The sequence below is a fragment of the Typopeltis vanoorti genome, chromosome 17, assembly GCF_054136105.1.
Source record: "Typopeltis vanoorti isolate ZY-2024b chromosome 17, IOZ_Tvanoo_1.0, whole genome shotgun sequence".
Lineage (NCBI taxonomy): Eukaryota > Metazoa > Arthropoda > Arachnida > Uropygi > Thelyphonidae > Typopeltis > Typopeltis vanoorti.
Genome location: NC_143565.1, coordinates 84178351 through 84194760, shown reverse-complemented (window position 1 = coordinate 84194760; position 16410 = coordinate 84178351). Strand labels below are relative to the sequence as shown.

Sequence of the window (16410 nt, the reverse complement as noted above, 5' to 3'; positions counted from 1 at the left end):
CTTGCAAGCCTAATTATTATGCTATCCATTTTGCACCATCACGTAAACAATATTGTTTACAATTCTGTGCAAATCATTTTATATATCATTAATGTACAAATTAAAAAGTAAAAGTACAGAGCCTTTGTTACATCCTGAATGAAGCACTTTATTAAAGAAACAATTCATTCAGGATTTAACAAGTCAGAAAAATCAGCTGAGAGAAAAAACTTGTACTCGAGCAGAAGAAATAAAGTACTAACTGTAAATAGAAATAGAATTACCTCCTTTTAGTAGAATTGTAATACCATGTAAAGAACTTTGTGTATAAATTAAGTATTATATGAAATGCATCATGAATACAATGAATGGGTAAATTAGATGTAAACATTAGTCCAAAGGTCACGGGCGAGCCTGAGGCATTGGAAATCTCGGAAAGCGATGCATATTCGTTTCCCAGAAGATGGCGCTATGATCTCGTGATGTGCCGAAGTTGCCGCGGATGAAGAAAGTAGCGGGCGGGAAAAGATTGCAGAAAGTAGTAAGAGGGCACTGTTGCAGCTAGCAAGAGGGTGCTAAAAAAAGGGGGAAGGAAGAGAGAATAAAAAGGGTTTGCACCCCTTTCTCAAGGCTTTTTTTGCCTATATTTTGCTGGATGATGATTCAACTTCTCTCGTGGACCAGTAGTTCCTGATGGTGTTTCTTGGCGATAGTTCGATATCGGAAGGTGCGCATTTCCCTTCGATGTCTGAATTTCTGCCGGTACTAAAGTGTGAGATGTCGGCATATGCTGCCATCACTGAAAGTCCCGACAGAACACTATCGCGGACGTATATTATGAACCGGCAGCTAGAAATGAGGATGGCCCGAAACAGATCGAGAATAGACAAGGGAAAAAACGCCAGGTGCAGAGAATAGTTTAATCTGATGACCATAGTGATCCACCACGTGGACGCAGGCTTATGGAAGTATCGACTAGGTAATTCAAACAAATAAGGACAGTTCAGACGGACCTGAAGATCCTGCCCCAAGAAATGGTAAAGTATAGATTTTGTTGTATAATTACCCAGTCGGAAAAGGGGAAAGATCACTGTAGTGTATTAATCGAGTATGGACAGTATTTAAGAACTTTAAGCGATTATTTAGCAGTGGCTAATGCCCATAAGACAAATTGTTAGGAATGATTATAGATTATTGTGACTAGTTTAATATACAAGACTAACACAGTAGGTAGAATGTGTATATTATGTGTGTTAAATCTCTAACTCAAGAGAAGGATTTATTGTTCATACATTAGAGTATTAATCAGTTTGATAAAGTTTGATTTAGCATGTCATTGAACTAATTGAAAGTGAGAATGGTCTAAGTGTATATTATGTCTTTAGATTCCAATAAATATGTTTTTTCTTTTATACCTGAGTTTTGCCTGTGATATGAACCAAAACTACCACTCATTAATCCGCACCATAGCAGGGGGGGGGGGATTTGAAAGAAAGGTTTAACATGTAGTTATAGAGGTTACGACTGCAAACCAGAATTAACTTAGCCACAGTAGAGCATTTAATTTATGAGTTTAAATGCTAAATTTATTCACCCATGTGCACCAAAGGTCTGGAAAAGTCTCCCTGAATAAGAGTCCACTCTATTCTAAGATATTGGCTGGCGCAGCTTTAAAAAATAAATTTGTCAATAACTGAAGAGGAGACGGCCCCAGAATGAAATTAGAGGATTCGTTTCTTTTAGCAAGGAATAACTTTTAACAGTCAAGGTAAGCAAGTGAGTAAAATTAGGAATCGGCTAGAGATATAGAATTTACTTTCCTTATAGAATGGACATGTAAGAAGTGATACAGATATTAGAGTCAGGGAAATTTTGTAAGTCTTGTAGTTAAAGCAGAGAGGGTTAAATTCATAAGGGAAGTAAAATTATTTTAGGAAGAGCAACGACATAAAAATGGCTCACACGGCAATACATAACACCTTGCAACACGCTGATGATGATCTGCTTTCCTCCTGGATTCAGTTCCTTCATATATTACTGTTTGAAATAACTTGACTTAGGGGAAAGCAAGGCATAAATAATAAATAACACAAAATAAACAACATCAAAACATATTTTTATAAGTATAAAATTTTCACCCTAGTATCAAGGACATCTCAAGTACAACTTTCAAATTAACCAAGAACAGAAACTGTTATATTCAACAGTTTCTGTTGAATATAGCATGTGTGAACTGCACATATGATGTACAGTGCCATAGTCTAATTATTTTGCCCACAATATGAGGTGTCAACAAAACAATTGAATGTGGTATTACAATATATGTAATAAATGGTCTTATTGCTGATTATCCATGCAGTACTGTGTTTTAAGTATTTGTTATATTGTATGATGTCAAAGTGAAAGAACAAGGATTTTTTTTGACTAACTTTTTCAAGGTTAGTTAATGAAGGCTGCATGCCCAAGATACACTTAGGTGTCTGTATTGCATGTAGGAGTGCATTTTTCTACAAGATGTCAATTTCTACTGACTTACAGGATTAGGTTACTTTTTGAGGACCATAGAGTTACTGCTGATATTACAGAATAGTAGACTGGCATTTGCTTTTTTTTTTGTGTGTGTGTCTAGAAAATTTGTAACAGTACAGAGTTTACATGAATATATATCATCAAATTCCTGATGTTGATGATTACAATCATTGAGGATTTACAGGATATTATGATAGCACTATATGAAGAACTTACATCATTACTAACTTCCTATCAACAATTTTCCTCCAAATCCATCTGTTATCTGTCAAGGTTCCAACATTATCAGATCTTATATTTCTCTTCTAAGGCTCTTTTTACTATATCAATCCACCTATATCTTGGTCTTCCTCTGGATCTTTTTCCTGCCAACCTGGCAGAGAACACTTGTTTTGCTAATCTTTCCTCTCCCATTCTGTTTAAGTGACCATGTGAGATTAGCTTTGCTAACACATTCCTGAATGCTAACAATGTTAAGTTCTTTCTTAATATCCTCATTTTTAATATGATATTTCAATTCATGTGATCTGTACATGCCCCTAATCTTTCTCAGGACACATCTCTGGTCTCTAGTCTCGGTCAAGTGTTTTATTTCTAACCCAGCTCTCAGATTCATAAGTTAAAATTGGTTCGAACACTGTTGTATACAGCTAATTTAGTGTTTTGACTAATTTTTCTCTTATTCCATATGAATTTATTCAGTTGACTTCCTACCATACCAGCCTTGTTGATTCTGTTGTCTATTTCATATTTAATTTACCATCTTCACTAAAAATCATACCTAAGTAGCTGAAATGTGTTACTTGTTCTATAGGTTCTCCATTCACAATGCAGTTGATATTTTCACTGTTTTTGCCTATTTTCATTGTCTTTGTCTTGTTATTGCTGATTTTCATACCAAATTTATTACAACGGTTATTCAATTTAATCAAGGAATCTTGCAGACTCGTAGCGGATTTATTGATAAGTATAACATCGTCCTCATAAAGTAAAGAGCTGACATTAACATCTTCAATTTTGATATCAGGTTTAATACTGCTTTCCTTCATAATGTGATCCATATAGATAATGAATAACAGAGAGAATAATGTACATCCTTGTCTGACGCCAGATGTAATATCAAACCATCTTTCTGTACTTCCTTCAATTCTAACTGCTGACTTACAACTCAAATAAAGACTAAGTATTGCTTGAAATAATGCCCCATTGACACCATATAACTATAGCATTTTGAATAGCTTTTCTCTTGGAACCTAGTCATATGCCTTTTTTCAGGTATACAAAACTTAAATACAGATCTTTGTTATATTCTCACGATTTCTCAACTATTTGTCATAAAGTGAAAATCTAATCTTGACAGCTTCTATTTGGTCTGAATCCAACTGTTCTTCACCAAGCTTCCCTTCCACAATCCTATTAAACTGTTTCTCAAGTATAATTGCATAGGGAAATATCTCTGTAATTCTAGCATTGTTTTATTTCCCTATTTGTATATGGGTACTATGAGAGCTCTACTCCAATCATCTGAAATTTGCCCTCTGTCAAGGCCTTCTGAACTATGCAGTGCAGTCACTGCAGGACTTTTATACCTCCATACATGAGCATTTCTGGTCTAATATCATCTACTGCCTTTCTACATTTTAGGCATTTTTTACTTCAAGTATGGTTATATATTGCATGCCTGTTGAGTGTTTTTTACCACTGTTCTGTCACTACTTGTTTCATTTAGCATTTTTCGAAGTAATTACTCCATACATCAAAAATACCTTTTTCTCGAGTTTTCATGTCACCTTTATCATATCTAATTCCTTTTACACTCTTCCCTGCATTTCTGAGCTTTTTCAACAGGGTCCAGAGCAGAAGCTAAATTCCAAATTGCCAGCCCATCCTCATTTATTCAGTATCCAGGTACCTAACAGGGTGTACCATGAGAAGGTGAGGATTGGACATTCGGTCAGAAGCCCTGGTTGATTCTCCACATTCCTTTAAAGGCAATGTGGCAGTCTCTTCTCAAGTTATACACTTGCTTTTGATATTTAAAATTTTTAGTATTTATTTTACTAATAGTGAAATAACCAACAAACTTGAAATTTTGATGTGTTCAATTTGTATTTATTTTTTATTTCCAATTATTTTGTTACAAATAAGGCATGTTATTAATATTTTTTTAAATTCTACTAATGTCAGTTAACACTAATTCTAATGCCTCCATGGAAATCCCAGGACTTCTTAGTTACTGAATTTTGATAATTTTGTTTTCTGTATAATTTGATAATCTGTACAATTTTCTGATTTAAAAAAATTTTACATTTCTAATAGATACTGTTTTCATATTAAAATTTAACATAGGTATCTGATGTAATGTTTATTTCATCCTGTTTAAGGTCTGTTTCGAAGTTGTTTCCAAGCACTTTCTATCACTTGTGTATGAGTGATAGAAAGTTTTGTTTTCAGGGTTACCAAAGTTCAGTTCATAGTTTACTCTGTGGAAGAAGTATATGAGGTGGTATCAAAAAGTTGAGATTAGCTCTGTTTATGAGAAATTACTTTATCTATGTTTACATGCTATCACCTTCAAAATAGTCCCCTTGCATAGCAATACAGCACTCCCAGCATTCTTGCCACTTCTGGAATGTGTCCTGGAAGTCTTCTTTTTGAAGCATGTCAAGCACCTTCTGCGATTCGCACTGGATCTCTGCAATGGTGTCAAAACGGCGACCTTTGAGCTGGATCTTCATCTTCAGGAAGAGGGCGAAGTCTACAGGAGCAAATCTGGCGAATAGGATGGGTGCGGAAGTGAGATCATGTTGTTTCCGGCGAGAAACTCACGTGTGAGGAGAGCTCGGTGACAGGGTGCATTGTCATCATGGAGCATCTAGTTTTTCAGGCACCACAGATCCAGTTGCTTTCCTCCCTCAGATGCCTTAAAAACCTGGCATTAGAACTTGCTAATGACAGTCTGACACCTGGGGACAAATTCTCGATGCACAATGCCACGAATGTCGAAAAAGACGATGAGGATGCACTTGGTCGAGCTGCGGACCTGCCTCGCCTTTTTTTGGTCATGGAGATGTGAAGACTGAACACAATAGTCTTCTACACTGTGAAGACTGTTGTGTCTCAGGGTCGTATCCGTACACCCAAGTTTCGTCACCAGTAATGATCCTCAACATGAAGGACGGGTCATCCACGGCATGCTGACGGAGTTCTTGGCAGACCGACGCGGTGTTCCTTCTGCTCCTGGGTCAGCAGCCTGGGGGAAAAAAATTGGCAGAACACGCCGCATGTTCAAATCACACGTGAGGATTGCCTGGACTGTTCCACACGATACACCGACAATGGCAGCAATGTTGTGGAGTGTTTTCAACAATCCTCACGCACAAGTTGCCGAATGGTTTTGACATTTTCGGGAGTTGAGCTTGTTGAAGGTCTTCCTGATCTCTCATCATCTTCCAGTGATGTTCTTCTGCTCTTGAAGCGTGAATGCCACTCAAAATACCGTGAACGACTCATTGCAGAATCGCTGTAAACTTGCCGAATCATGTCAGATGTCTCTGTTGCAGATTTGCTCTGGGGGGGGGGGGGGGTGGGGGGGGGGGGGGGTGGGGGGGGGGGGGGGTGGGGGGGGGGGGGGGTGGGGGGGGGGGGGGGTGGGGGGGGGGGGGGGTGGGGGGGGGGGGGGGTGGGGGGGGGGGGGGGTGGGGGGGGGGGGGGGTGGGGGGGGGGGGGGGTGGGGGGGGGGGGGGGTGGGGGGGGGGGGGGGTGGGGGGGGGGGGGGGTGGGGGGGGGGGGGGGTGGGGGGGGGGGGGGGTGGGGGGGGGGGGGGGTGGGGGGGGGGGGGGGTGGGGGGGGGGGGGGGTGGGGGGGGGGGGGGGTGGGGGGGGGGGGGGGTGGGGGGGGGGGGGGGTGGGGGGGGGGGGGGGTGGGGGGGGGGGGGGGTGGGGGGGGGGGGGGGTGGGGGGGGGGGGGGGTGGGGGGGGGGGGGGGTGGGGGGGGGGGGGGGTGGGGGGGGGGGGGGGTGGGGGGGGGGGGGGGTGGGGGGGGGGGGGGGTGGGGGGGGGGGGGGGTGGGATGGAGTGGTTATTACTGACACCATGTTAAAATAAAAATGTACACAAATTCACATGGAGAGAAGAGGCAAGGAATAAGAAAAGTCTCATTGACTATGTTATTGTTGATAGCGATGTTATCTCCCTGGTGCAGGACACCAGAGTGTACAGAGGATTTGAAATTGGAAGTGATCACTATTTAGTCTTGAGCAGGATAAAATTGAATTTCATATTGAAAAGAATAACATGTAAGAAAGTTTTAAAGCAAATAAAAGTTGAGCAGCTCTCAGATGTGAACTGTAGACTAAATACACAAATATTATTGAAGAAAAAATGAAAGAGTTTGAGAACAGAAACCAAACTTTGGAGATTCAGTGGCAAGCCTTGAAGAAAGCCCTGATTGATTCAGCTAGAGAGGCATGTGGTGAAGTTGTCTGCAAGGATAGAAAAATTGGAACTCCATGGTGGACACAGGAAGTTAAATTGGCAGTGAAGAAAAAAGAAGAAAGCATATCAAAAGTTCCTGGCAAATAAGTTAGCTTATGCTCTTAGAGAATACAGAGACAAATGCAAGAATGCTAAACACTGTGTAAAACTAGCTAAACAAAAGTCATGGGAGGACTTTGGCAAGAATATAGAAAATAAATATGAAGAAGGTGGCAAAATATTCTGGAGGTTGTTGAAGAAGCTTAGGAATAGAGGAAAGAGTGCTGTAAAAGGAATTAGAGATGATAAAGGTGATATGAAAATGGGAGAAAAAGATATCCTTGAAGTATGGAGTAATTACTTCGAGAAATTGCTAAATGAAACAAGCAGTGATAGCACAGTGGTAAAAAACACTGATCAGGCATGCAGTCAGGAATAGGTATCCATACTTCAAGTAGAAAAAGCCATCAAAGGCTTGAAATGTGGAAAGGCAGCAGGAGTAGATGATATTCGACCAGAAATGCTGAAGTATGGTGGTATAAGAGTCTTACAGTGGCTGCACTGTATAGTTCAGAAAGCCTGGACAGAGGGACGAATTCCCGATGATTGGAGTAGAGCTCTAATAGTGCTCATATATAAAAAGGGAAATAAAACTGAATGTGAGAATCGCAGAGGTATTTCCCTACTGAGTGTTCCTGGCAAGATCTATGCAAGTATACTTGAGAAACGATTGAGAAGAATTGTGGAAGAAAAGCTTGGTGAAGAACAAGCTGGATTCAGGCCAAATAGAGGCTGTCAGGATCAAATCTTCACTTTACGACAAATAGTCGACAAAGCATGGGAATATAACAAAGATGTGTATTTAAGTTTTGTAGATTTGGGAAAGGCATATGACAAGGTGCCAAGAGAGGAGCTATTCAATACGCTACAGTTATATGGTGTCAATGGGACATTATATCAAGCAATACTTAGTCTTTATTTGAGTTGTAAGTCAGCAGTTAGAATTGAAGGAAATACAGGAAGATGGTTTAATGTTAAATCTGGTGTGAGACAAGGATGTACATTATCCCCTCTGTCATTCATTATCTATATGGATCACATTATGAAGGAAAGTGGTATTAAACATGATATCAAAATTGGAAATGTTAATGTCAGCTCTTTGCTTTATGCGGATGATGTTATACTTCTAAATAAATCCGCTACAAGTCTGCAAGATTCTCTGACTAAATTGAATAACTGTTGTAATAGATATGGTATGAAGGTCAGCAATAAAAAGACAAAGACAATGAAAATAGGCAGAATCAATGAAAATGTCAACTGTGTTGTGAATGGAGAACCTGTGGAACAAGTAAAACATTTCAGCTACTTAGGCATGATTTTTACTGAAGATGGTAAATTAAATATAGAAATAGACAATAGAATCAGCAAAGCTGGTATCGTGGGAAGTCAATTGAATAAATTCATATGGAATAAGAAAGAAATTAGTCGGAACACTAAATTAGCTATATACAAGACAGTGTTCAAATCAGTTTTAACTTATGGATCTGAGAGCTGGGTCAGAAGTAAAACACTTGACCAAAGGCTAGAGACTGCAGATATGAGAGTCCTGAGAAAGATCATAGGTGTTAACGGATGGCATCAATGGCAATATCATATTAAAAATGAGGATATTAGGAAAGAACTTGACATTGTCAGCACCCAGGAATGCGTTAGCAGAGCTAATCTCAGGTGGTATGGTCACTTAAACAGAATGGGCGAAGAAAGATTAGCAAAACAAGTGTTCTCAGCTAGGTTGGCAGCAAAACGACCCAGAGGAAAACCAAGATATAGGTAGATTGATATGGTACAAAGTGCCTTAGACGATAGAAATATAAGATCTGATAATGTTGGAGTCTTGATAAGTAACAGACTGATTTGGAGGAAAATTGTAGATAGGAAATTAGTAATGATGTAATTTTTTTCATGTAGTACTATCATATCCTGTATCCTGTACACTCCTTAAGGGTAAATGGTCAGGAATTCTATGATGATGATGATTAAATATTTTTACAAACTGTTTATGTTAGTATATTATTAGTTTTGTTTCACAATACATATATTGGCATGAATGATGTACCTGTTATTGATATTATTATTCTGAAAAAGGAAATGTAAATCATTTGAAATTTTGATGTACTTACTATATTCTGATAATTATGTTACTTTCAATCTTTATTATTGCAATTTAAAATTATCAAGTGCTGCGTTTTGTAAAGACATTCTCATTACACTAACGGAGACAACATGTCAGCCATTATACGTAACTTGTCACTTGCCATTTTACAAGGAGTGTGCATACTCACCGAGGAGTTTGATGGATGATTGACAGCTGACAGAGAGAGCATTTGGTATCGAAGAAAGAAGAGAGAGCTAATGGAAGTTTAAGAATGCAGACAGGGAACATTTTGTTGTCAGAAAGTTTTTAAGTTTTATATGACACAGATTGATAAGAAAATAACTATTTATTAACTTAAATGCTAATATTTTGCTGGCATTATATCCAGCATTTTCAGAGCACACAAACACTGTTACAGTAGCGAGACAACTGCAATCTGGTGTAACAGTCGGACTAGTATGGGTAATTGTAGCGTGCAACACAAAGACTAAAGTCCTAATTAGGTGCCATCTAAGTTTAAAAAAAAAAAATTAAAAAAAACAACAACATTAATTTGGTCTTAGGATGACTGTCTCCCAAATCTTTAGTAGATTTATACAGCCATACTTGTTGAAGTTTTGTTACACCGGATTGCGGTTGTCTCGCTAATGAAAGAAACTGTGTTTGTGCGCTCTGAAATGCTGGATATAATACCAGCGAAATATTAGCATTTAAGTTAATAGTTATTTTCTTATCAATCTGTGTTCACATCTATACCATTAAAATCCAATCAACATGTGTGATGAACACATAAGCCTTTCCACATGGTTTTTATATGACAGTGGGGAGAATATTAATACAAGATTCCAAAAAGGAATTAGAACTGCAAGTCTTTAAACTGGAGGAGAGTTGAGACTGTCAACAAGTATTTAGTAAATAAAAGAAGATATTGCAGTCAAAGTTCTAATTGAATGTTCAAGGAAACACTGATTGGAAAGTTTCATCTGTCTTAAGGATGCCAGATCTATTTGTTATTTCTACTGGAAAAGGTGAAGGAATTAGCTCAACTTAGATGTGTTGTTTATCAAGTAGTAGAAGAAATGTTCTTCTACTACTTGTTCTTTTTTTCTCCAGTACAAAATTTAGTAAATTGTGGGTTTAAGGGAAGAATGGATTTGCATAAGATGGGAAACCTACACTTGAATGAATTGTATCAGGAGTATGGAAAAATTAATCAGTATGAGAGCCAACACAGACATTCAGGGAAACAAGATTATGTATGATGGGAAGAATGGTGAGAATCTGTGCAAAAGAGAAAATTATGATATGAAACTATGCTAATGAGAGGAATGTGCATTACATCCTACTCCAAGGAGTCCTTAGACTTTGCTTTGAACTCACTGACAGTCATTGCACCTAAAACAGACTCTGGCAACCTATTTCACTCATTCACTACTCTCCAAGCAAAAAATCTAGTTCTAACACCCTTGCTAACTACACTCTTACTCAGTTTCCATGGATGGCAACTAGTTCTCCCCAAACCAGATCTGTTCTGAAAAATTTCCTCTGAATTAATCTTGTAAAAATCCCCTTAGTAATTTGTGTGTCTTAATCATATTACTCCCCCTTTTCTGCCTATCAACCACAGTTTCTATAACTCACATATCTTCAACCTGTTCTCATCATGTTCATTCTATAGACCTGCTACCATCTTGGTCAATCACCAAGATGGTAGCAGGTATTCTTCAATAACCAAGTAATCTGATGAGCTGCTTTAGCCACTTTTGCTATGTGCCCACTAAACTTTAACTCCCTATCCACTAACACTCCCAAGTCTCTGGCTTCATCAATTTCCTGGAGTACAATTCCACGAATGTGGCATACAGCTAGGAATCTTCTCACCCAAAAATGCATAACCTTACACTTCGCAGCATTAAACTGACATCCATTCTCCTTTGCCCAGTCTACCAAGCTATCCAAATCATCATCTGTATTAACTACTGCTCTACCCAACTTTGCATTATCAGAAAATAACTGAACAGTTCCTCTCAGATCATTTCCTATATTGTTAATGTACAAAATAAACAGTAGTGGTCCTAGAACAGAATCTTGGGGTATGCCACAAGTCACAGACCTCCTTTTGGACTCTACTCCTGAATATACTACTCTCTGATATCTCTCCATCAACCAATCTCTTATTCATCTCACCAACCCTATATCCACCCCACATGTGGGAGGGGGATGGGGAGAGAGCGAGAGAGCGAGCGAGAGAGAGAGAGAGAGAGAGAGAGACTGCATTTTTCTAGTTTAGAATTATGAAACGAGTACAAGGATGTCTGCATGAGTAAGTCATTAGAATCGCCAAGTTAACCAAGTCACATCCAGACTGCAGAAGCAAGCATACAAAAAGCATGCAGGTAACTTGTCTGTACATGAATGCTAGGAGCATCAGAACAAAGTTTGTTATCTTGGTGAACACGTTAGGGTCTGAGATTGAGATTGTAGGCATTAGTGTGACCTGCCTATCAGAGGTAGACATAATATCTAATACTGAGTGCAAAGAGTACAGTATATTTAGAAAGGATAGACAGGATAGGAGAGTGTGCTGCTAATGATACTGGATTATTTGAGTCCAGTTATGGTAGAAAGCTATGACTGTAATACTAGTAACAATTTTCCATGTGGAAGTGAGTTTGAAGCCATTTGGAGTGAGGTGGAGTCTAACAAGATCAAACACAAAGCAGGGTATTCGTACAGAATCAGTTGTTAGTGACCGAAACGCATTATGAAATAAATATCATGAATGCAAAATGAGTAACATCATGGGTGATTTTAGCCATACAAACATTGATTGGGTAGCAGTGAAATTGACTTTATTGAGTTATTACAAGACAACTTCCTCAACGAGGAGGATGCCCATGGTAGCACTTCAGTTTCTTCTTTCCTCATTTATATAGATTACCAAAAGTCCACAAGGCGAATATTCCAAGATCCATTATGTTAGTCAATTGCGGTTCACCATTATGTCCTATAGTGAACTGCAATTGGTTTTCTCCATGTGACAAAATTCAAAGCTATTCAAAACGCTACAGTTATATGGTGTTAATGGGGCATTATATCAAACAATACTTAGTCTTTATTTGAGTTGTAAGACAGCAGTTAGAATTGAAAGAAGTGCAGGAAGATGGTTTAATGTTAAATCTGGTGTGAGACAAGGATGTACATTATCCCCTCTGTTATTCATTATCTATATGGATCACATTATGAAGGAAAGTGGTATTAAACATGATATCAGAAATGGAGATGTTAATGTCAGCTCTTTGCTTTATGCGGACGATGTTATACTTCTAAATAAATCTGCTACAAGTCTGCAAGATTCCCTGACTAAATTGAATAACTATTATAATAGATATGGTATGAAGGTCAGCATTAAAAAGACAAAGACAATGAAAATAGGCAGAAACATTGAAAATATCAACTGCATTGTGAATGGAGAACCTATAGAACAAGTAAAACATTTCAGCTACTTAGGTATGATTTTCAGTGAAGATGGTAAATTAAATATGAAATAGACAACAGAATCAACAAAGCTGGTATGGTAGGAAGACAACTGAATAAATTTATATGGAATAAGAGAGAAATAAGTCAAAACACTAAATTAGCTGTAATCAATGGCAATATCATATTAAAAATGAGGATATTAGGAAAGAACTTGACATTGTTAATGCATTCTTGGATCCTGACAGAGCTAATCTCAGGTGGTATGGTCACTTAAACAAAATGGGAGAGGAAAGATTAGCAAAACAAGTGTTCTCTGCCAGGTTGGCAGGAAAAAGACCCAACAGGTAACAAACTGATTTGGAGGACAATTGTAGATAGGAAGTTAGTAATGATGTAAACTTTTCATGTAGTACTATCATATCCTATACACCCCTTGAGGGTATTATATCAGGAATTTGATGATGTGAAAAAATTTGAAAATTTTGTCATGCCTTTCCAAATTGCTCTCAGCATTCACAGGAAAGTCCTCTTCATCTATCAAAAATAGTTCTCATTTCAAAGAGAATATTTTTTTTTATTTGCTGCCCAGGTTATCTCCTTTTCAGCCTATATATTGTGTCCTTATTCACAAATGTTCCTTTAGATGAAACACTTAATTTTCTCAAGCAAGATTTTCTGGTAGATAATGTCAGCCTATTTGACTTTGTTATTCATTCTGGCTACTTCACATGCCAAAACAAACTTTACCAAAAATTGAGAGCACATCAATGGGTAGTCCTCTTTCTCCCACACTAGCTAACTACTTCAGGAAAGATGTGAACAACATATACTCAATAGCATTCTTCCTAAGCCATCCTTATGGTACAGAGTGATGATGTTTTTATGGTTTGGCATGGGTCCCATACAGACATACAAGAGCTTGTCAATAAAATCAACACTTTTCACCATCATATCCTCTTCAGCTCGAATTAGAAGAGAACAATCAGATTGCCTTTTTTGATCTATTACTTCAACTAGGTGGTGTACTTCACTTTTCAGTATTCAGAAAGAAAACACATACTGGACTTAACATTCATCCTCTTTCAAATCATCACAATTGTCACAAATCTGGCAAAGTTAAAAGTACATTGAGCACACACTCTCTTTGCTCCACTGAATTGCTGCTCTCCCAAGAAATAAATCACATTAAATCCACTATTACCTTCCTTACTAAATGGCTTTACTAGATTTGTATGTCAATAATATAATTAATAATTATGGTTTCCTTGTCATCTGCTTCTCACTGAAATAGTGATATAGAGGATCCATCTTGTCATCTTGTAAAAATAACTTTAACAAGTTATTTTTACTAGAACCTTAATATAATTAGACCATGATGCCCTGCTTATATTGCTTAATCAGGGCCTTTGATCATGAAGTGCAATCATGAAGATACTTCATGTACAAACTTTGTTTGTTTACACTTGGATAAATGATTAAACATTTATCTGTTGCCGTTAATGACGACTCTATCATTCATCTAGTGATATGGAAGAAATCAGAAAATATCTTTCGATGCTATGATGAACTGGAAAGAAAAATTGTAGAATCTAAAGAAATCATCCTCCACCCAGTACATCTCAACACTAACTTCAGCTATAATCTCTCTCAAACTGTCATTGAGCTGCTATCCAACTTTGTTGTTCAAAGACCTTGAACAGATGCACACACCCGTTTTGTGTATCTCCTCATTGTTGGGTGTGTGTGCACATGTTCAGATGTTAATACATTAGCACTTTAATGTATAGATTTTTTTCTCTCACAACGTCTGTTGGTAGTTTCCTCATGTTATGGACCCAAAAAAATCTTCTAAGAAGACGAAACTAGTTGTGCAGTTTAATTAAATTAAAATAGTGTTTCTATTTTTTTATCTCTTGGCTTACAGGCATCTAATATGTTTCAAAAATATGTGTCTCAGCCAAGTAAATCAATTATATCATATATATCAAAACCCAAGATTTGAATAGCTGCAAAGCAACATATCAAAAGGTACAAACAGCAAATATAGACAATCTGGTTTCTCAATATAAGCAAACAACTTATAGGAGTTTAATATATAAAATTAACATAATAATAGCATTTTATACTACTTACCCCCAGCAGTAAAATTTTTCAGTGATGGCCGTTCTATAACAAAATACTTGCTGCCAATAATGAAGAGCTTATAAAGAATGGCATTATGATTTATAAATGTTTGGGCCACGCAGGGAGGATTTATATCTTTCAAACCATTTTCATTAAATATTAGACACATCTATAAAATCAAATTAGAAAACTAATTAACTATTATTGCCAGTATCCAAAATACTTTTGTCTGACAAGTAATGTACTGCTCATGTAGTGAACTTACAAAACAAGACCTCATCACACTTTTTCCTTCTGCTTTATTAGAACAAAATTCTATAAGTTTGAATCAAAAATGGTAATATCTAGATTGAGATCTGTGATATATAAGAGACAGAGATGATGATTCATAACCATTACTTCATTAAATGTGCGATTTCATTAGAGTTTATATGAATTCAATTTTAAGAAATTTAATCATATTTATTTTACCTCGTGTGTGCACATGCATGCACGCACACACAATTTACCAATAATTGTCCAAACACCCCTGTAATTTGAAGTTATGGAACATTCCAGGTTTTTTAATAACATAAAAACTGGTGTACAGATAGTAGGAAGCAGTATTTCATCATAGCAGTTGAATACAGGTGTTATGGCAACACGAAATGAACTAACTGACTTCAAGAGAGAGGCGTCATCATAGGCTGTCACATTGGTAGCATGTCCATACGTGCCACTGCCGCTCAACTGGAGCATCCAAAATCAACGGCTGGCAATGTGATCAACAAATGGAGACATTCTGGCATCACTAGTGCAGGAAAACACCCAGGGTGGCCACAGATAATGACAATTAACAGGGACAGGAGGGTGTTAAAACAGGTGAGACAAAAAACTGGCTCCAATTGGTGCAGGCCATCCATGACGAGTTCCAGAGCACCAGTAACACCATGGTGAGCACTAATATTGTATGAAAATAACTCCATTTACTGGGTTTCCAGGGAAGAGCAGCAACACAAAAGCCAAACAGCACACGAACAAGGTGGCGCCTCTTGTCTGATGCAAAGAGCATGTGAACTGGACAACTGACCAGTGGAAAATGGTACTCTGTAACGATGAATCAAAGTTCACCTGTTTCCAGTATGATGGCAGGGTGCAGCCTGTTGAATGCTTGTTACCACAGTATGTTGTACCCACAGTAAAGTTTAGTGGTGGAGGAGTAATGGTGTGGGATGCATTCTGCTGGTTTGGAGTGGAACCACTGGTCATTGTCCATGGTTCCATGAAGGAAGCTCAGTACCTTGATGTTCTGGATAATCAGGTGCTGCCTAAACAGTGGAGTTTTTATGAAACAGACCTGTGTTACTATCAAGATGAAGATGTCCATGTCACAAAGCTGCAGCTGTTATGGAATGGTATGAAGAGATGAGTGTTAAATGACTGCCCTGGTCTGTGCAGAGTCCTGACCTCAATCCCATCGAACACCTGTGGGATAAACTGGAGGAGCGATTGAGGTCCAGAGCAACCCATCTTCAATCTGTTGATGAACTCAGTGCTGCTTTGATGGGAGAATGGAGACAAATTCCACCTGGAATTTGTCTCCATTAAAATCAAATTAGAGATTTCAAAAAAAAAAAAAAAAAAAAAAGCAATTAGCATACAAATGGGAATAAACACTATCATCTACTA

The 16410-nt window shown here is 38.0% G+C and overlaps 1 protein-coding gene across 1 annotated transcript in view; it reads right to left on the bottom strand.

Annotated features, from left to right (window-relative positions):
* The window catches only part of LOC150097580 (inositol-tetrakisphosphate 1-kinase-like), a 255498-nt gene that overhangs the window by 65612 nt on the left and 173476 nt on the right, over positions 1-16410 (bottom strand). Inside the window, exon 7 of the mRNA XM_090406952.1 lies at positions 14752-14911. Within this exon, the coding sequence (XP_090263078.1) occupies positions 14752-14911 (160 nt within the window). The remainder of the gene's footprint in view (positions 1-14751; positions 14912-16410) is intronic.